Source organism: Phascolarctos cinereus, unplaced genomic scaffold, assembly GCF_003287225.1.
Source record: "Phascolarctos cinereus isolate Bilbo 61053 unplaced genomic scaffold, phaCin_HiC Scaffold_4;HRSCAF=312, whole genome shotgun sequence".
Classification (NCBI taxonomy): domain Eukaryota; kingdom Metazoa; phylum Chordata; class Mammalia; order Diprotodontia; family Phascolarctidae; genus Phascolarctos; species Phascolarctos cinereus.
The window spans coordinates 38,967,645-38,988,842 of NW_027555847.1; the positions used below are offsets into that span (position 1 = coordinate 38,967,645).

The window sequence follows — 21,198 nt, forward strand, 5'->3', positions numbered from 1 at the left end:
AAATGAAGGGGACATCACCATGCCCATCTTGGCCCAGAGCCAACTTTAGATCGAGGGACACTTTTTAATACGTCATTTGCCTCTTGATCAGTTTACTCTTTACTATTCAAAGAGGTGACCGAGATAGATTAAATGATATTTGCTCATTTAATGGAATACTTCCAGTTCTTTTAAAGCTAGCCTATACTAGAGTGAGGAGGGAGAAGGAGGGGATGTGATGTCCTGGCTGTAGGGAACTCTCTCCACCAATGCAGATCTGCCACTGTTTTTCAACCTACAGCCTTAAAAAGTTGCCTGGGGCACCCAAGATGTTGAGTGACACTAGATGAAACTTGAACTCAGATCAACCTGATGCTGAAGCTGGCCCTCTAGCTACTACACATACCCCAGGTGCCTCTCATATTAGCTATATGCAACATACAATGAAAGCTCTAAACATCCAATTTGGGATGTACAGGAGAAAAATATTTATAATCTGTAATTCCAAACTGAGAAAAAGTCCTTTTCCACCTATTTGAATCCTGACTTTGAGTCACAGTAGCACATTCTGTGGATAATAAAAGGCATAGAAGGCCCTTAAAAGGCTCACCACACCACAATTTAGTATTATGGAGTGCCTGACTGATTAAAAAAACCAACAGTTCAGAAGGCTTTCTTGGCCAGATTCTGGACCATAACACCAAATGGTTAACTTGACTTCAGGAGATAACTCGATATCTTCCAGGTTTCCCTAACGCCTAGAATATGCTGACTGCTGATCCGTCCTACTTTTGAGACCACCGAAACCACGTGAGGCAACTTGGTGCCAGTCTTTTTTTTTTTAATGGATGACCTCAATTCTCCATCAGAGGCATATAAAAGTTCAGAGCTCAGCACCAACTTTCAAGGGAGAAGTTTCTCTGTGCAAGGTTACATAGTAACATCTTGTCTGCCAGCAAAACTCTGTTGACGATCCTCACTCCTCCCCAATTGATCTTCAAAACAGAGTTTTGAGTAAATGTATCACAATTTTTGATTCAGAGTTTACCCAAACACTCTAAAATGGAAACAAAAAGGCAAGAAGAAATAATAAACTAGGTTAACAATGAATGATATATAAACTCCAGGGGAGCGAATGGCTTATTTATAAATAAAAGTATCGCTTCAAAATATTCAGGAAGTCCGAATTGCAAGACAAACTTTGGAAACCTATTAAGTGGCCCAGGACTGGCAACTCTAGCAGGATAAGCAGCAGGTAGGATTAAAAATAGTGTTTCTGTTTTTATTTTGGCAACACACCCTCACACAGCCCTTTTGTGTGCCTTCTGAGCCGAGCCCGGGGTGAGTAGCTGAGCTGTAAATATTTGCCCTTCGCCCAGGGTCCGCCAGCTGCTAAGACTGCAGCTGACAGACAGACATGTCTGTGGGCGAGGAGGGAGAAAGTATGTCTGAAAAAGGGGGGGGGGCTCCTAGCAGATCTTGATGATACATATGCCAGGAAACTAGGGGGAGGGGAGTGGCCCTGGGGGAAGAGTTCAGCACCAAGGCAAAAGCAACAAAGCTACCGCCCAGATCCCCTCGTGCCCACCCGCATTCCCCTACTCCCTCCCCATCGGCCCCCGGAGGGTGTCCTAGAGCCCGGGTGGGCTCAGAGCGCAGCTTCTATTCCCAGCTCCGCATCTGCTCCAGTTCGCCCCGCCACAGGCAAATAGCCTAGCCAAAGCGGCGGCGCCCCCGTTACTCTCCCCTCTATCCCCACCCCCACAACTTCCCCCAAAGCAAAGCATCGAGCCAGCGGGGGGGGGGGATGAGAAGGAGGGGGAGTCTCCACCACCTCTTTTTTCTGTTTGCAAGAAGTACTGGCCAGAGGTGCCTTGTCCGCCTCTCCCCCAGTACTCCTTGAGAGGGGAAAGAGGGAGAGAGGCTGGAGAGAAAGAAGCTGAAGAGGGGCGATAGCTGATGGACAGACCGGGGTGGGGGGTGGAATACTGGGAAGGAGGGGGCAGTAGATGGTGGAGAGGGGGTAATATTAGGGATAACTAGTGGAGAGCGATACCGGTGGGGAGGGGGCAGTAGCTGAAGGAGGGGAGGTTGATAGCTGGTGGAAAGGGGCCATAGCTGGGAGAGAAGGGACAAGCGCTAGGAAGAAGGAGATACAATTAGGGAAAGGGGGTGACTACAGGAGGGGACTGTGATATAGGAGTGATAGCGGAGAGGGATCGACAGGAGAAGGGCGATTCTTGGAGGAGAAGGGGCGATAGCTGGGGGAAGGTGGGGCATTATCTGTGGCGAGGGGCAAGAGTGGGAGGCGAGCGATGAAAGCAGGGGCATGCGAGTGGGGTGCAGGGTGGGATCTGGGCAAGGGCGCCCCTCCCCGCATCTTACCTTGCTGCCTGGGGAAGCGACACTGCGGCTGAGAGAGTCGAGCCGGGCGCTATACTCCGTGAACTTCTTCTGGTAGCGCAGCGCTGTCATCTGCAGCTCCAGCTGCACCGCGGCCAGCTGCGCCACGAGCGACTTCTCGCGCTTGCCGGCCCGCAGCGCCTCCTTCTTGAGCTCCTTCTCGAGGCCGGCCACCTTGGCCTGCAGCGCGCCGCTGTGCGCCTTGAGCGCCTGGAAGCAGCAATGCGCGCCGGGCCGCAGCTCGCCGTGGGTCAGCACCAAGCCGCAGCCCTGCTCGCACAGGCCGGCGGGCCGCGCTTCGCAGCGCTCGCGCATGTGGCTGTCCACGTCCTTGAGGTTGAGCACCTCGCCGCAGCCCGGGTGGCGGCAGCGTGCCGGCGAGTAGTCGCACATTTCGACGTGCTCCCCCAGCTGCTGCAGCTTCACCACCCGCTCGCAGCCGCGCCCGTGGTGGTCACACTTGATGTCCAGCTTGAGGATGAGGCTCTTGAGCGGCAGGACGTGGTTGAGCTCCTTGGTGGAGATCCGCTGGCACTGTACCGGGCAACTGCCCTGCTGCACTACCCAGGGCAGGACGCAGCCGGCGCAGAACACATGACCGCACGGGGTGGTCAAGGGGTCTTCCAAGACCTTGTTGCATAGATTGCACTTGAAGTCCGGGTCCACGTCGCCATCGAAGCGATCCAGCTCGAAGCCCATGGTCTGCAGGCTTGGGCACGGCTTGGTCGGAGAAGGGAGCTCGGGGCCAGCCTGGGATAGGGGGGCGCGGGGCCGGCCGGAGAGACCACACACACAAAACGCTCAGCCGCAGCCGCAGACGCCACCGCCGCCGGCGCCGCCGCCGCCGCCGCCGCCAAAAGTTTCTAAGAAATCCCCAACTCCTGGGAGCGGTGGCGAAAGTGGAGCGGCTCCTCCGCCGCCGCCGCTCGTCATCGGGAGAGGCGTCCCAGACAGGCTGGCTGCGCGGCTCGCTCTCCCCGGACTGAGCTAATTGCTCGAGACTTCCTTGGAAAAGGTTGGAGACGAGTTCTCTACCGCATTTGCGCGAGTTAACGCGCAGCTTTCTGCCGGAGGCAGCCCTCCTCTCCCTCCCCCGCGCAGAAGGGGGCGGGGGGTGAGGGTCAGGGTGGGAAGGGGGCTGGGGACCCGGAGGGAGGAGGGCGATCGCCTATGGAGTTCTTAAGCATGCGCAGGGGTGAGGCAGGCGATCCAGGTTCTGTAAACTTGGGACAGGGGTGGGCGGGGGAGGAGGAGGAGTGGGCACTTTCCTTCTCTCCCCTCCCACCCCACGTCAAGTTGGAAAGGATGAAAATAAAGCTGGGAGAGGGAAAGCGAAGGAGAGAGAGAAAGAGACTTGAGCAAGATGTAGAAACCTTCGCTTCTTTTGTTAATAATACCGTGCATCTTAGAAGACATTTCAAGGCTGTTTCCCCCCCTTTTGGCTGTCTGGCCCTTATGCTAAGAATCTGGAAAGAAGAGTTTGCCAAAGCTTATGTTCTTTATTTCCAGGATAGTTTTTTGGGGAAAAAAGAGGAATGGAAAGTTTTTTCCTTTGACTTTTTGTTGGTCATATAAACGGCCAGAGCAACATCATCTCTCAGCCTAGTTTTAGAGGATGAGTGGATGGATCTGGGCTAGCCATCTTACTCAGAACTTGTCAGTCATTCAGTTAATAAACACTTATTATGTGTTTACTCTGTGCCAGGCGCTGTGCTGAAGCTGGGGGACGAAAAGACAGGCAAAAACAAAACAAGCAAAAACTCAGCTCCCAAGGAGCTCACAGGTTAATGGAGGAGATGACAGGTAAGCGATTATATATAAACGAGATATACGAAGGAGAAATAGGAGATAATCAGAGGAAGGCACTAGAATCAAGTGGGGTGGGATGGAGAAAAGCTTCCGGCAGAAAAATGGGATTGTGGCCGGGAAGCCTGAGAACCAGAAGGCAGAGAAAAGAGAAAGGAGAATATTCCAAGCATGGCAGACAGTCACAGAAAAATTTGGGCTGATAATTGTTCTTATAAGACAATGAGAGTTTAATTGTGAAATTTTCACTACCTCCCCTTCACAGCAGATCAATATAATATAATCCGACAAGTTGTGCGGTTTTTTGTTTTGTTTTGTTTTGTTTTAGGGCCTATGATGTCCTAGGGTTGAGGATACAGAAAGGTTTTCCTGGCTTCTGAGGCTTAGTTCAGATATTGTCATTTTGTTTTCAACCGGATCCAAGTATTCCTGACCTCATTTGGGGTTTTCTTGGCAGAAGATACTGGAGTGTTTAGCCATTTCTTTCTCCAACTAATTTTAGAGATGAGGAAACTGAGGCAAACAGGTTAAGTGACTTGCCCAGGGTCACACACCTAGCGACTGAGACCAGATTTGAAATAGGGAAGATGAATCTTCCTGACTTCAGGCCTGGCATTCTATCCAATGTCCCACGTAGCTGCCCCTAATAAGTCTGTATGTATATGTATGCATGTATGTATGTATACACATATATATGCATATATACATGAATATTCAAGAGCTAAATGAAACTACTCCCACTTATTTTAGTGGTATTTGGAGTACAAGGAGGATTAATAATAGCATGTAGAAAGTTGGTGTTTTCCTTAGCTGTAGCTCTAAAAAGGTAATGGAAAACCAGGATTCATAAGAGTGAAAGGGATAAGGAGAGTTCTTGATTAGAATTCACTATCCCAGACCAGATTCTTAAATGGAAAATTCAGAGTTGTGCATATACAGCATTTCTGTGGATTGCAAACCAAAATTACATCATCTCTTGTGGAATCGCCCTCTTTACATGTCCAGTTTTATACTTTAGGCAGAGTACCCTGACTTTTTAAGGAGAAATGGTTCTCTCTGGGATCCTAATAATCACTCCTTGTTTAAATGACTTTTAAAAAAGAGATAATGCGCTAATTTTGTCCCACTTGTTCTTGTTATAGGCTTCTCCACTAATCTCCCCAATGCTTCATTGTTACATAAAGGTGACTCTAAGTTCTTTGGAGTTAACTAACTTGAGAGAGCTTTATCTCCCTCTCTTCCAGAAAATGGCCACCAGATAGTAAATTTCATCAGCACAGCAACTTATAAAGACCATTTGCTAAAGCAGTGGTTCTCAAAGTGTAGTCTGAGGAATCTTGGGGGTCCATGAGGTCAAAACTATTTTTATAATAAGACCAAGACATTTTAATTTCCAATATGGCAAGTATCAATATCTATAGCCCAAATAAACAAAGCTTTTTGAGGGATCCTCAATCATTTCTAAGGAGTCCTCAGACCAAAGAGTTTGAGAGTAATACTGTACTAAGTCGTAGTGGAAAGAACATCCATACTGATGAATTCATAGGGTTCTGAAGGATCAGTGTATGGCTATTGACAAAGATGGAATAAATAGAGCATTTGGGGCCCATGTATGTAATGTTCAAGGTTTGGTTTTGTTGTACTCTGGCTTTCTGAAATAAATGGCATTAAGTAGGAAGCATACTGCTTCCACTAAGTCCCACTCTTTTTTTTTTAATATAAATTTGTTTATTTTTAGTTTTCAACATTCACTTCCACAAGTTTTTGAGTTCCAAATTTTCACCCCATCTCCCCCTCCCCCACCCCAAGATGGCATGCATTCTGAATATCCCTTCCCCTAGTCTGTCCTCTCTCCTTTCTCTCTCCCTTCTCTTATCCCCTTCCCCTTCTATTTTCCTGTAGGGCAGGACAGACTTCTGTACCCCATTTCCTATATTTCTTATTTCCCAGTAGCATGTGAAAACATTTTTTTAAACATATGTTTTTAAAACTTTAGGTTTCAAATTTTCTCTCTTCCTCCCTCCCCACCCACCCTCATTGAAAAGGCAAGCAACTCAATATAGTTGTACATGTGCAGTTATGCAAAACACTTCCATAGTAGACATGTTGTGAAAAACTAACTCTATTTCCCTTAATCCTATCCTGCCCTCCCATTTATTCTATTCTTTCTTTTGACCCTGTCCCTCCTCAGAAGTATTTACTTCTGATTACCCCTTTCCCAATCTGCCCTCCTCTCTATCATCCCCCTGCTCTCTTGTCCCCTTCTCCCCCTATTTTCCTGTAGGGTAAGACAGATTTCCATACCCAATTGAATGTGTATGTTATTCCCTCCTTAAGCCAAATCCTATGAGAATAAGATTCACTCATTCCCTCTCACCTTCCCATTTCCCCTCCACTGTAAGAGACTTTTCTTTTCTGTTTTTTTTGTGAGATAATTTACCCCATTCTACCTCTCCCTTTCTTCTTCTCCGTATAATCCTCTCTCATCCCTTAATTTTATTCTCCAGATATGACCCCTTAATCTTCAACTCACCCTGTGCCCTCTATCTATCTATCTATCTATCTATCTATATACATACATATAATTTTTTTCCTCCAACTACCCTAATACTGACAAAGGTCTCATGAGTTATAAATATCATCTTTCCATGCAGGAATGTAAACAGTTCAATCTTAATAAGTCTCTTATGATTTCTCTTTCCTGTTTACCTCTTCATGTTCCACTTGAGTCCTGTATTTGAAAGTCAAATTTTCTATTCAGCTCTGGTCTTTTCATCAAGAATGCTTGAAAGTCCTCTATTTCACTGAATGACCATTTTTTCCCCTGAAGGATTATACTCAGTTTTGCTGGGTAGGTGATTCTTGGTTGTAATCCTATCTCCTTTGCCCTCCGAATATTATATTCCATGCCCTGCGTCCTTTAATGTAGAAGCTGCTAAATCTTGTGTTATCCTGATTGTGTTTCCACAGTACTTGAATTGTTTCCTTCTGGCAGCTTGTAATATTTTCTCCTTGACCTGGGAACTCTGGAATTTGGCTACAATATTCCTAGGAGTTTTCCTTTGGGGATCTCTTTCAGGAGGAGATCTGTGGATTCTTTCAATTTCTATTTTGCCCTCTGGTTCTACTATATCAGGGCAGTTTTCCTTGATAATTTCTTGAAAGATGATGTCTAGGCTCTTTTTTTGATCATGGCTTTCAGATAGTCCAATAATTTTTAAATTCTCTCTCCTGGATCTATTTTCCAGGTCAGTTGTTTTTCCCATGAGATATTTCACATTGTTTTCTAATTTTTCATTCTTTTGGATTTGTTTTACAGTGTCTTGATTTCTCATAAAGTCACTAGCTTCCAATTGCTCTATTCTAATTTTTAAGGAAGTATTTTCTTCAGTAATCTTTTGGACTTCCTTTTCCATTTGGCCAATTTTTCTTTTTAGGGCATTTTCTCCTCATTGGCTTTTTGGACCTCTTTTGCCATTTGGGTTAGGCTATTTTTTAAGGTGTTATTTTCTTCAGTATTTTTTTGGGTCTCCTTTAGCAAGCTGTTGACTTGTTTTTCATGATTTTCTTGCATCACTCTCATTTCTCTTCCCAGTTTTTCTACTTCCCTTACTTGCTTCTCAAATCCCTTTTGAGCTCTTCCAAGGCCTGGGACTGATTCATATTTTTCTTGGAGGCTTTGGATGTAGGAGCTTTGACTTTGTTGTCTTCTTCTGGTTGTATATTTTGATCTTCTTTTTCACCAAAGTAAGATAATATAGTCTGACTCTTTTTGCGCTGCTTGCTCATGATCCCGGCCAATTACGTGAGTTTTAAACTCTTTGTCAAGGTACGAATCTGCTTCCAATGTGGAGAATGTACTGTCAGGGGGGGGTTGTGCTGGTTTTCAGAGATACTTGTAGGGACCTGTAAATTTTCAGTTCTTCCAAGGTGGTATGATAAGGGGTGAGGTGTTTACTCCTTTCCTGGCCTGTGACTACAAGTACTCCTTTCTGTCCTGTAACTGTGAGGAGGGGTTCCTGTCCACAGCCACTACAAGCTCCACCATGCCAGCGTTCCTCTTCACCCCGGCACTGCCCCCCAGAACTGTGACCCAGATCCAAACACTGGCAAAGCAAGAGATTCCTGGCTCAGCACTGGCAAAGAGATCCCTGCAATCCCTCTCTGATCAGCCACTGGATTCCCCCTCAGTCTGTGGGTCGGAAGCTGGGGAAGCAGCTGCCCCCCCAGGGCCATGCTCTTGGGGAATGGAGGTGAGACCCCGCCTTCCTTTCTCAGCACTGACAGAAACAGACTTTTCCCACTGACCTTCTAAGTTGTCTTTGGCGTTGGTGGATTGAGGAGTCTGGAAACCTCCACAGCTGCCCGAGATTTAGTCCTCTGAGGCCTGTCCAGGTTTGAGGCGGCCTGCGCACCCACGCTGCGCTGCGCTGCGCTCCCAGCCCGGCACGATACACTTTTCTGATCAATCATCTAGGTTGTCTTGGGCTGGAAATTTGTTTCACTCTGTCTTTTTGTGGGTTCTGCTGCTTCAGAATTTGTTTAGAGCCATTTTTTATGAGTATTTGCAGGGGTTTGGGGGAGAGCTCAAGCAAGTCACTGCTTTCACTCCGCCATCTTAGCTCCGCCTCACTACTAAGCCCCACTCTTGTGCCAACTTCACAAGAATGCTCATCAGTGTGGACCCCCCAAATCTGTGATTACAAAGAGTGATGCTGTTCTGTACAAGGACAAATGTGTGACTGCCTTGGATGGGATGTTGCTCCCTAAAAAATTACATCTTCAACACTTCCTAGGCACCAGATGGAGAAATTGGAGTTCTACTAACAATGGCTAGGTTGAGAATGATAACCTTGGACAAATCCCTACCCTGGGTTTCCTCAACTGTCAAATGAAGGGTTTGCACTAGATGATTTCAGAAACCTTCTAGCTCTGTTTCCATGATCCTATGAGCCCATGCCACTTGGTAATCCAGGTCACTAGATGTGCTGAAGCAATGGAATTGTTGGCTTGCTTTCAGTTGGCCTTATCAAGAAAAATCAGAACAGGATTCATACAACCCTTCCTTCATGAGTTGGAAGAGAGAAAATCCTTGACATGGAAAGGTAGGCTCCTTAATTTTACCTTGCATAGTACCTGGCATATAATGAGAATTTAACAAATGCTTCTTGATTGAGTAAGAAGAGAAATGATAGGCTCATAGAATCCTAGAGCTGTACATGGCCTTAGCTATCATTTAGTAATTTTGCAGAAGAGGAAACTGAGGACCAAAGAGATGATGATAAAACATTCAATTTAATTCAACATCTAAGCATGAAGGACAGGCAGGTGGTATAGTAGATAGAACACTGGGCCTAGAGTCAGGAAAACCAAAATTCAAATGTGTAGACAAGTCACTTAACTACTGTCTGCCTCAGTTTCCTCAACTGTAAAATGAAGATAATAATAGTATCTACCTTCCAGGTGATGTGAGGAACAAATGAGATATTTGTGCTTAATACAGTGCCTGGCACATAGTAGGTGCTTAAGAAGTGCTCATTCCCTCAACTACTGTGTGCCAGGTGCTAGGGGTAGAAAGACAAAAAAAAATTCCCTTTCCTCAAGGAATTTAAATTCTACTGAGGGAATAGAATCAGTAAATGGCTAAGTAATACGAAGTGATGTTATTTTCACTACAAAAATGAGAAGATAGCAGCAGTAAGCAGATCGAGCCAGCAGAGAGCAAACACAGAGATGTGACCTAGCTGGGGAAGAATGTTGAACTGACGAGTTCAGAGCCACCAAAGAAAACAGAGGAGACTACAGGCAGTATTAAAGACTAGATCTGGTATGGCAGGGCCTGCTAGAAATGGAACCACATTTTTAAACGTTGAACATATAATACCTCGATTTGCATAATCCTTGATACAGAAGAGAGAAGCCTATGTATATTCGCTTCAACAGACAGTAAGTCAAAATATGCACTCTATGAAAAGCATTGCTCTAGGGGCCTGGGGTTCAAAGACAAAAACTTAACAAAAATTCTCTGCCTTCAGGGAGTATCCTGGTGTATCTAGCTTGCTGCTCAGTTAGAGGTTGGTTCAGTTTTGCAGATTACTCCTGGTAACGCAAGGTTTCCTTCTCTTCTTTTCCTACCAAATCCTGGGTGTAGGTCATCATCCTAAAGCCAAGTAGAAAGCCCTGTCCCCCCATTTATAAACAAGTCCAAGGCCACCTAGTGTAACCTCCTTATTTTGAAGATGAGGAAACTGAGCCCAGAAGGAAGTTAAGTGACTTGCTGAGATGCACAAATTTAAACCCAGGTCATCTTCAGTCTAGAGCTAGTACTCTTTCCACCATACTGCACTATCTCCAGAGTGTTTTATCGTATGATCTGTATCTTTCCTTTCTATTACTATGAATGATCATTACTTAGTGGTGAGTATATGTGTGTAGGCAAGCCCTGAGGTATAAACACCTAACTTACACCCCATGACCCATACAATTAAAAACACATCAGTTCCCCTAGCCCAGATGGGCCTTTGTGGGGGAAGACACGGTGGCACTTTTAGCAAATCTGTAGGTTCAGAAGTTAAGGAAATATGAATTTATAAAAAAGAAGGGGAAAATAAGGAGACTTGATCATTGGGGAAGGGGAAGGCCTAATGCCAGTAAGAGCAATCTACCCAGGTGGAGACCTCCAAGCTCCAAATATCTTTTCCTTCTTTGCTTTCAGTTCCTGCTTTGCTTCTTAAAACCGCCTGAAATTCCACCAATTAGAAATCCACTTGCACTGGCAGGCTTTTTTTTTTTAAATGTAAAGTCCTTGAGAAGAATTAAGGAGTCATTCACACATGAGTATAAATTAGTTCAACAAGATCGTCTTCTTCCTAACGCTTAACAGATCAGTTTATCTGAAAGACTGAAAGATTTTAATTGAGGGAAAGGAGTGATAGGTAATTTTGCAGCATGGAACACTTCTTGGGGCTAAGGCAGATTAGAGACCTTCAAAGTGGGGTTCAGGGGAATGTGAAAGTACTACAAATGTTGGAACCTGGGGTAGCTAGCACTTGGAGGTAAGGGAGTAGGAGCCAGGGCTAGGAGGAGGTATTTGGGCAACTTAGGTGTGGTGCTTAGCACATAATAAACATTTAATAATAGTAATCCACAGTGCCTAGCAACCAGTGATGTTTGTTGACTGACTATCCTTCATTTTTGACAACTGAACATCTTTTGTGTCTGTGAAGCATTGAGCCTTCACTATAACACATGAATTGATATATCAAAAAGAAAAATATCACAAGTCATAGCCAAAAAAAATTATAATAGTTTTCTGATATTAGAAATATATACATTTATAAAAGGGATAGGGCCTAGACCTCTGGTTTCATTAAGGATAATGAACTTCAAGGTGAGCAAAATAAGCCAAGGTAGGTCCCGCCTTCTCTGCAACTGACAGTACTAGAAAATTGCCTAGAGGTACTGAAAGCTAAGTGACAACATCTCACACGTATAGGAACTGAGGCAAGTGGGGTTATGTGACTCGCCCAGGGTCACACTGCCAGTATGTGTGGCAGGGCTTGAATTCATATTTGGACAGATTCAGCATTGCCATGCTACCTTGCTCAGTAATCCTGCTCCAAACTTCTCCTAATTCCAATGTCTTCCTCTATTAATTATTTCTTATTAATATGTATATAGTTCATTATATGTACAGCTACGTGGCTCAGTGGATAGAATGCCAGGCCTGCAGTCAGGAAGATTCATTTTCCTGAGTTCAAATCTGGCCTCAGACACTTGCTAGTTGTGTGACCCTGGGCAAGTCACTTAACCCTGTTTGCCTTAGTTTCCTCATCTATAAAATGAGCTGGAGAAGGAAATGGCAAACCGCTCCAGTATCTCTGCCAAGAAAACCCCAAATGGGATCACAGAGAGTCAGACACAGCAAAAATGACTAGCCATCCACAAAAAGCTAACATTGTTTATATTTGTTTTCATGTTGTCTCCCCCATTATATTATAAACTCCTTGAGGACAGGAACTGTCTCTTGTCTCTTTTTTGTGTCTTTAGCACTTAGCACTGTGCCTGGCACACAGCAGGTGCTCAATAAATACCGATTTATCGATTGCCACTCTTAGAAAACTGTGATGATTGGGCTTCTTGAGGGCAGAGACTGTCTTCTGCCATTGTTTGTAACCCCAGTGCTTGCCTGGCACGTAGTGGGCACTGAATAAATGTCGGTTTATTGATTGATTCCTGATTTCACAACTCCCCTCCTCCTTACAATGTGTTATATCTAGAAGGCTTCCAAGCCTGCTTATCCCCAGCCTCTGCTTTAATAAAATGAAGTCAAAGAACTTCATGTATTTCATCATTTTTAACTAGGGCCATCTGGGTCCCTGTCCAATAAAGGAGGATACTTACTGCTTTCTTTGCTTTCTTCTGTCTTTTTCTTTCTCCTTTTTCTCTTTTTCTTTCCACTTCAGTAAAGATGTATGAAGTACCTACTATGTGCAAGGCACTGTGTTTATTTCTTTTCCTCCATTTTCTTCTCATTCTCCCTTCATCATCCTGCCTAATGCTATTATTGCTAAAGTTGACTTTATAGAATGAGTTACACTGGCTTTTAATGGATTAGTCTGGGAATCCAATCACCATGGGAAGATGGCTCTGAATTCCCCACTACCCATAAACTTTTACTACACAACTAGTCCCCCAGTAACTTACAAATGAGTTTTTTTTTATTTCACAATGGATGGACAAATTAAGGACCACCAACACATTTTGGTTTCAGAATATTTATGTATTTTGTGTACGTGTATAAAATCATGGGATAATGATGGAAGAGACCCTACAGACCATTTAGTACAACAAATAACTCTGTTTTTATGGATGAGGAATGTGGCTTCCAGACCCATCAAAACTGAGATGTGGCACTGGTAGAAGTCAGGAGAGTCTGTGTTCAAGTCCTGCCTATGATATATACTAGTGTGATTGTAGAAAACTTCAGGAAACAAAGAAGGCTATGCTGTTTGGTTCACATCAACTAGAATGATCCCAGACTGGGTTACTAATTCTAAAGATAATTATTGAGACATTACCTAGAAAAATGCACAATCCATATATTATATGGGGAGAGAGAGATAGGAAGAGAGAGACAGACAGAGAGACAGTGAGAGACAGTGAAAAAGATGTGTGTGTGTATACAGAGTGAGAGAGTGAGAGAGAGAAAGAGAGAAAGAGAGAGAGAGAGAGAGAGAGAGAGAGAGAGAGAGAGAGAGAGAGAGAGAGAGAGAGAGAGAGAGAGAATAAAATTGTTTCAATACAAGGAGCTCCTTCTATCAATTCTGAATGACAATTGTTCTCCAACTTCTGGTGTTAGACAAGAGAGGTCTAGGGGCAATTTAAGAGGTTAAATGATTTGACAAATAACCCACAGCCAACAAAATGTGTCAGAACCGGGATCTGAATCCAGGTCTTGTGGATTCTCAGGTTTTTCCTTCTTCCATTTGCTACCCAGTGCTACTTCCCAATTATAATTTAGTTTTTGGTAATAACCAAGTGATCATATAACATTGGATTTAAAGCTGGAAAGGGCATCAAAATGTAGTACAGAGTCGTAGATTTGGAGTCAGGAGACTTGAGTTCAAATTTTTTTTCTCTCTCTTTTTTTTTTAATTTTTAGGCAATTGTGGTTAAGTGACTTGCCCAGGGTCACACAGCAAGTAAATGTCAAGTGTTTGGTCTGAGGCTGGATTTGAACTCAGGTCCTCCTGACTTCAGGGCCACCTAGCTGCCCCTTGAGTTCAAATTTTACCTTGACTATTTACTAGAATTTGGTCAGAATTTGGGCAAGTCACTTAACTTCTCAAGGACTCAGTTTCCCTTTTTGTAAAAGGGAGAGTTGGAGTACATGAATTCCAAGGCCCCTTCCAGCTCTAAATCTCTGGTCCTATGTTCCTAAAAGGCCATAGATGTTGAAAGGATTTGCACAAGGTCACAAAGATAATAGATGACAGAACCAGGATTTGTACTTGGACCTCTCACCCCCATTACTAATATACATAAATCCTAACGACTTAAGGAATTTCAGGAAAAGGAATGAGAAATTTTCTGGGTTAAACAAGCAGTGCAATTGCTATAATATTTAGCAGCCTTTTTATTTGTAACATAGGAATATTTCAGTTTAGAAATCACATTTTTTAATCATTTCATTTCACTGTGTTGGTGTATGTATGTAATTTAAAAAAAATAAATCTGCCCTTTGAAGTAGTTACAGACTCACACTGGGATCTAGGAACTCATTCATTTTAATTTCTGCTCTGGTGCAGACTCCTTTACTCTCATTTACTCTATAAAATTGGCATCATCATCATCATAACGATGATGATAATAACAATAATCCTGGCTTACCTAACGTATCGTAACGATGGCTGATTAACTAATTTTTATTTATAAAACACCCTGAGGAGCCCCATGTAATTATTTTAAGTTGATTAGGAGGACACGGTCTTCTGCTTTCAAGTATGACAGGTTACATTTTAATTTTGCTCTTTCCACAGGGACAAAACATCACAAGCTGCTTTCATCTGTTGTCCTTCTGCTGATTTATGTAACTGACAAAATGTAGGAAGAAGATAATAGAGACTTTCCCTTGATGCCTTGCGCTCCTAACACCAAATGCTCTGTTTTTATTATTCAGGAGAATCGCTTCATCAAAGGATGTAAAGACCATAACTTTCCATGCATAACTTCAGATTGCCAAATGGACGGACCTGTTCACAGCTCTACAACATTATATTAATGTAGAATTATCTCAATATTTTGTCATCATATCGAAGGCTTTCCAAAAAAGAAATGGGCTGTATTTGGAGACAGTAGTCTGCTCCTCTCTTGAGGCCTTTGAGCAAAGGCCGAATGACCACTTTTTAGGAATCTTCTAGAGAAGCTTAGTTGTGATTTGGGCTAGATGGAATATAAAGCTCCTTCCTATCCAGCTGATGCAGTGGATCAAGTGTTGAGCCTGGAGTCAAGCAGACTCCTCTTCCTGAGTTCAGATCTGGCCCCAGACACGTCCTAGTTGTATGACCCTTGGCAAGTCACTTAACCCTGATTGCCTCAGTGTCCTCATCTGTAAAATGCTGGAGAAGGAAATGGCAAACCACTTCAGTATCTTTGCCAAGAAAACCCAAATGGGGTCTACAAAGAGTTGGACACAACTGAAAAATGACTGTATACTAACTATGAGTCTGCAATTCTTCCATTAGTCCTGTTACTGAAAAATACAAGATTTCCCAAAATGTCTTACTTCAGTTTTAAGCACTAAGACTTTTTGGGACAGTCTGTACAAATCACTCCGTTAGCCATCAAAAGACAGTTATAAGTGTGAACAAAAATAGGTATGATGGTTTCTAAAGTAATGACAATTGTAATTGTAAGGGACAATTTGATGAGGCAGGTAAATCAGTGGATGAGAGGCAACTTGTTATAGTAGGTAGACACAGCTTTGGAATCAGGAAGACCGGATTTCAAGGTCCACCTGTGACATATAGTGAATGTGTGACTCTCAGCTAGTCACTTCACCTTGTCGTGCTCTAGGTAATTGTCTAAGACTAGAATTCACAGTAACAGTAACACAGCAACTAGAATTTACAGAATTGCAGATCTGCGTTGATGAAATCAGAAATCTGCTCCATTAAGAAAAAGGAGAAAGAGAGCTCGATAGTGGGTCCATTAATTCCTTCCATAGTTGTATATTTGTATTTTTCACTTGGAAAGTATAGAGGACGTGACTTATTTATTTTTCCTTAATGGTGCCTGGTTGATATTTGATCTTTTGTATGCCATATTTTTTAAGTACCTAATAATGAAAAATGATTTCTATTCTATTTAGTTTTGGCCTGAAGAACTATTACTGGAATATTTAAAGTGTATCTTACTTAGGCTATTTTTCCAAGTGGCACGCCTTCCTCCTCTCTTAGAACAAAGAAAACCCAGTCAATCACAAGGATTAGACACAGTGACCCCATCTGATGACATGGGCCACATTCTGTACCTACCCTGCTACCTCTTTGCCAAGAGGAGGGAAGTATGTTTCATCATTGATTCTGGACCCACAACTGGGAGTTGCATCAAATCCAGTTTCTGATGTCTCTGGGTGTTGTTTTCATTGACATCAGAATAATTTTGTATATCATTCTTCAGGTTCTGCTTTTCCCATTCCAAGTCATTTCTTGACAAGTTTTCCATTTTCTCTGAACTACTTATGTTTGTTATTTCTTACAGTCGAATAAGATTCTGTCCTGTTCATATATCACAGTTCATATATCTAGAGCTGAAAGGGAACTCAGAGCTTCCAGTTCAGTCGCCTCATTTTTAAGTGACATATCCAAGGTCACACAGGTTGTAAGTGTCACAGATGGGATTTTAATCCAGTTCCTCCGATCTTAGAGCCAGTTCTCTTTCTACAGTGCTAAATTTTCTTTTACCATCTTCCAAGTAGTGGGTATCCACTTTGTTTCTATGATTTTTTTCTATTATAAAAATAGCAATACAATTAAAATTTTCATTTACCATCATCTGCTCTGCTTGGTCTCAACTCCACCAGCATCATACCTCCCCCATGATGAGCTCGTCACCTGAAATCTCATCATCTTGGAGAGTGATTCAGCATTAACACTCAACACCTCCTCAGCACCCTCACTTGCCTCTTTCCTCCGATTGGAGGCATGGAGAACAGAGTAATGAACAGTCAGTCCTCCCAAGGCCTCCCTTTATGCAAGGCTCAGACTTTTACAGCAAACTTCATTTGCCATTGGCTGATCTGCTTGGTTTTAATTCAGTGAACATCATGTCCCTGCCTGTAGTGCCCTCTAGGGCTCCCTTACCCCCTTCTTCTTTTTGTGTATTTTCTTCCAGCGATGACAATAACAGCAGCAGCAGCAATGATTGACCTCCTTGAGGGAGGAATTATCTTTCTTTTTCTTTTTGTATCCCTAGCACTTAGAACAGTACCTGGCACACAGTAGGTACTTAATAGATGTTTATATATTATTGCTACATATAGGACTTTTCACTTTGCTATTGACTTTCTTGAGGGTAGAAGCTGAGTAGTGGGATCACAGGATCAAAGGGTGGTGGTGTTCAGTTATTTCAGTTGCGTCCAACTCTCTGTGACCCCATTTGGGTTCTCTTGGCAAAGATACTGGAGTGGTTCACTATTTCCTTTTCCAGCTTATTTTACAGATGAGGAAACTGGGGCAAAGAGGGTTAAGTGACTTGACCAAGGTCACAAAGCTAGTAAGTGTCTGAGGCCGAATTTGACTCACTGTCCACTTTTCTGCCCTGATCAAAGGGTGCAGCTAGCTTAATGACTTTTCTTGCTTAATTCCAAATTGTTTTATGGGATGGTAGGGCCAATTCACAGTTTGACAACAGTGTGTTAATTTGCCTGTCATCCTATAGCCCCTCCAACATTGACTATTTCAAACATTTTTTTTATCATCTTTGTCAATTTGTTGGATGTGAGCTATAACCTCAGAATTGTCTTAATTTTCATTTCTCTCATTATTAGTAATACAGAACATTCTTTCATATGGTTGTCGATAGTTTATATTTCTATTTTTGAAGACTGAAGACTGACTACTTATCTATTTGGGACAGATAGGAGATTGATTAATCATCTAACAACAAAATGAAACATAACATGGTAGTCCAAACTTTTAACTTCCGACATAGTGGTTTAGTTTCACTGTTCAGTTTGGTAATTGGTCCAAAGTTGTCATAAAAAGCAATGAGTATAGTAATATGGTAGCACAATCTACCCAGGGTAACTGTTGTAGTTAAGCAAAATGAAGTAACATTTAACACTTCCATTGCCTGTAAGTATTGTATGGGAAAAGACAATAAACATAATTACAGTGACATGCTTTCTCTATATGGACAAAGTTCATTATTTGGAAAAAAGCAAAACAAAACAAAACAAAACTGTGGATGCTATTCTATTTTCTGCATAGGTAAAGTGAAAAATGTGTGCCAATGCCATCACCTTCTCTGTAATTTTGTTGAAGAGTACATTTCGTCTTGATGGTCTATGATGAGCTTTAGAAAAGGAATATGAAAAAGATGAAAGGAGTCACTGCCTAGACAGACGAAGGGGACAGTGAATCAGTTTGTCATTGGTGGGAATCTTGGTAGTAACATATAATTTATCTCTGTGTTGTGTAAGCTGAAAGATGAAGATACAACTAGAATCAGGGAGTTCATATTGGATTTTCTCTACTTCAGAACTACAACGATGTTGATGTTTTTGTGACCTTTGAGCTATCTGAATATATATAAATATATATGTATGTTTAATATGAGATATATGTATGTGTGTATATGTTGCTTGTATTTCCCAGAGAAGATTATTCACTGGGAGTGGAAATGCCTGACTTCTATTTATCTCTTGTTGAGGTTACCAGGGGTTCAGAGTCTGGAGATTATAGGTTCTAAAACTTGATTTTATCTGTTTATTCAGGGATGATTAGGATGTAGGAGACTGATTCAGGTTAACCACACTCACAGTGGTTTGATTGTCAGATACTGGAGAATGCCAACTTGCTAATTTATATTGAGAAATATTCCAGATAGAAATACTCATAACAGCTTGTCAGTTTCTCTTCTCAAGAAGAAAGTCTACTTGGAAAGCCAATTTGACATCAGAGGGTTACTTGGCAAACACAGAAACTGAATAAAGGAGGTTAGCTCATCTTCTGTGGTATACTCTGAGCCTCAGTTTCCTCATATATAAAATGAGGATAATAATTATAGTAATAATAACTACCTCTTCAAGTTATTGCAAGGCCCAAATGAGATAATCTATGTAAAGTGCTTTTCAAACCTTAAAGTGCTGTATAAATGTCACAGTTGTTTGTTAGTTTCATGACTGATTTCAGTATAGTATCATAAAGCCAGGATAACATGATTCTCCCATCTTCCCTATAGGCCCATAGCTACCAAGTAAAATGGAAAACTTCCACTAGTTGTTGGTGACACCCAGCCCTATGGGCAGTGCCACGTAAACAGTAACTAATTTTTTACTATCCAACAATCCTTTCTGAATATTTGACTATGTCACCATAAACTTCAGCTATTATAAAATTTATGCAACACAGATGGTTGCAGTTTCTAAGATTATCTTTTATCAGTTGCATTTTTAATTGATGTCTTTTTTAGGGAGGCACCCTAGTTCCCTGGCAGAGATTTATGAAATGCCGTGGTCTTATCAGCAGTATGCTTATAAACCATCTTGCAGGGTGGATTACTTCTTAAGCCAGCCAAAATGTCTTTCAGTCTGTCAGTCATTCTTAGTTTCAGTTTCAGAAGATAATTTTTTTTTCTTTTGGTCCTTGTCCCTACATTCTGAGGGCACAGTTCATTTGGATACTATATTTCTCCCGTGTGCTGACTATGGTAGCCTGCAATGACAGGGGTCGTAGATTAGCTGTAGCAAACAGGCAAGAGAAATAAAGCCAACAGCCTAGAATGTCACAAACAGATAAAGGAAGTCTATATGTTAGATTTCAGTGGATAATGATATATTTGCTTCTACCAAGTGCTTCTCCTACAAGCCTCCTGCTTAGTATATCAAAGTTTTGTTTCTCTAGCATCTTCTACCAAAATCCTACTCCGTTGCTTCAGCATGGCTTGGAAGAAACCCAGGATTCTCTAAGGTTATATACCATATAAATGGTATATATATGTTTTGACAGATTCATTCAAGCTAGAAAGGCTTCCATTTGGGGCTTAAGGATGGCTGGCATGCCCAATATTCAAGGACCAGCTTGAATAAAATTCAATATGGAGATACACTTATGTATCTTTATTTTGAAGCAATTGCTGATCTGCATTGGTAGAAGGTATTTTCTTTTCTGGCCATTCTCGATGCTAATGAAATAACAGGTCTGATCTGGTATGGTCCCTATACTCCATATCCATATCCATATCCATATCCATATCCATATCCATATCCATATCCATATCCATATCCATATCCATATCCATATACATACATACTATATATACAATATACATACAAGCATATACATATATTATCTGTCTGTCTATCTATCTATCTATCTATCTATCTATCTATCTATCTATCTATCTATCTATCTATCTATCATCAGGCAGCTAGGTGGCACAGTGAATAAGAGCCCTGGACTTGGAGTCAAGAAGATCTGAGTTCAAATTTGGCATCTGATACTTACTATGTGACCTTGGGCAAGTCACTTAAGCTCTGCTTCTGGAGAAGGAAATGGCAGACCACTTAAGTATCCTTGCCAAGAAGACGTCATGGACAGTATTGGCATGTGCGGTTCATGGGGTCATGAAGAGTCAGAAGTAACCAAACAGCGACAACTCACAAGTTATATCTATATAGAGCAGTTAGGTGGAACCATGGATAGAATGCCAAGCCTGGAGTCAGGAAGACTCATCTTCCTGAGTTCAACTCTGGCCTCAGATACTTACCAGCTGTGTGACCCTGGGCAAGTCACTTAACCTTGTTTGCCTCAGTTTCCTCATCTGTAAAAATGAATTGTCGAAATCAATGGCAAACCACTCCAGTATCTTTGCCTAGAAAACCCCAAATGGGGTCGTGAAGAGTTGGACACAACCTAAAAAAACCACTAAACAACAACAACAACAGCAACAACAACAACAACAAAGTGTGGATAATAATAGCACCTGCCTCCCAGGGTTTGTTGTGAGGATCAAATGAGATAATATTTCTAAAGTACTTTACAAATCTTAAAGTCAGTGGATAAGCATATATTAAGCACCTACTATATGCTTTGCACCATGTTAAGTATTGGGAATACAAAGAAAGGCAAACACATCCCTTGTACTCAAGGGGTTTAGTCTAAACTCAAGTTTAGTCTTATGGGAGAAACAACATGAAAACAATAGTATACAAACAAGTTATAAATAAGCTAAATCAGAGATTATCAGCAGAGGGAAGGCACTAGCATGAAGGCGGATCAAGAA

At 42.2% G+C, this 21,198-nt stretch overlaps 1 protein-coding gene and 1 long non-coding RNA gene across 2 annotated transcripts in view; one reads left to right on the top strand and one right to left on the bottom strand.

The window, feature by feature from the left end:
- Positions 1 to 3,524, bottom strand: part of PDZRN3 (PDZ domain containing ring finger 3) — a 280,426-nt gene extending 276,902 nt beyond the window's left edge. Inside the window, exon 1 of the mRNA XM_021007579.2 lies at positions 2,365 to 3,524. Coding sequence (XP_020863238.1) covers positions 2,365 to 3,081 — 717 coding nt within the window. The 5' untranslated portion in view covers positions 3,082 to 3,524. The remainder of the gene's footprint in view (positions 1 to 2,364) is intronic.
- A 6-nt stretch (positions 3,525 to 3,530) lies between these two features.
- Positions 3,531 to 18,530, top strand: LOC144456747 (uncharacterized). The gene is made up of 2 exons (XR_013485815.1): positions 3,531 to 4,185; positions 14,730 to 18,530. It is a non-coding gene; the product is annotated as an uncharacterized LOC144456747 (long non-coding RNA).
- The last annotated feature ends 2,668 nt before the right edge of the window (positions 18,531 to 21,198 follow it).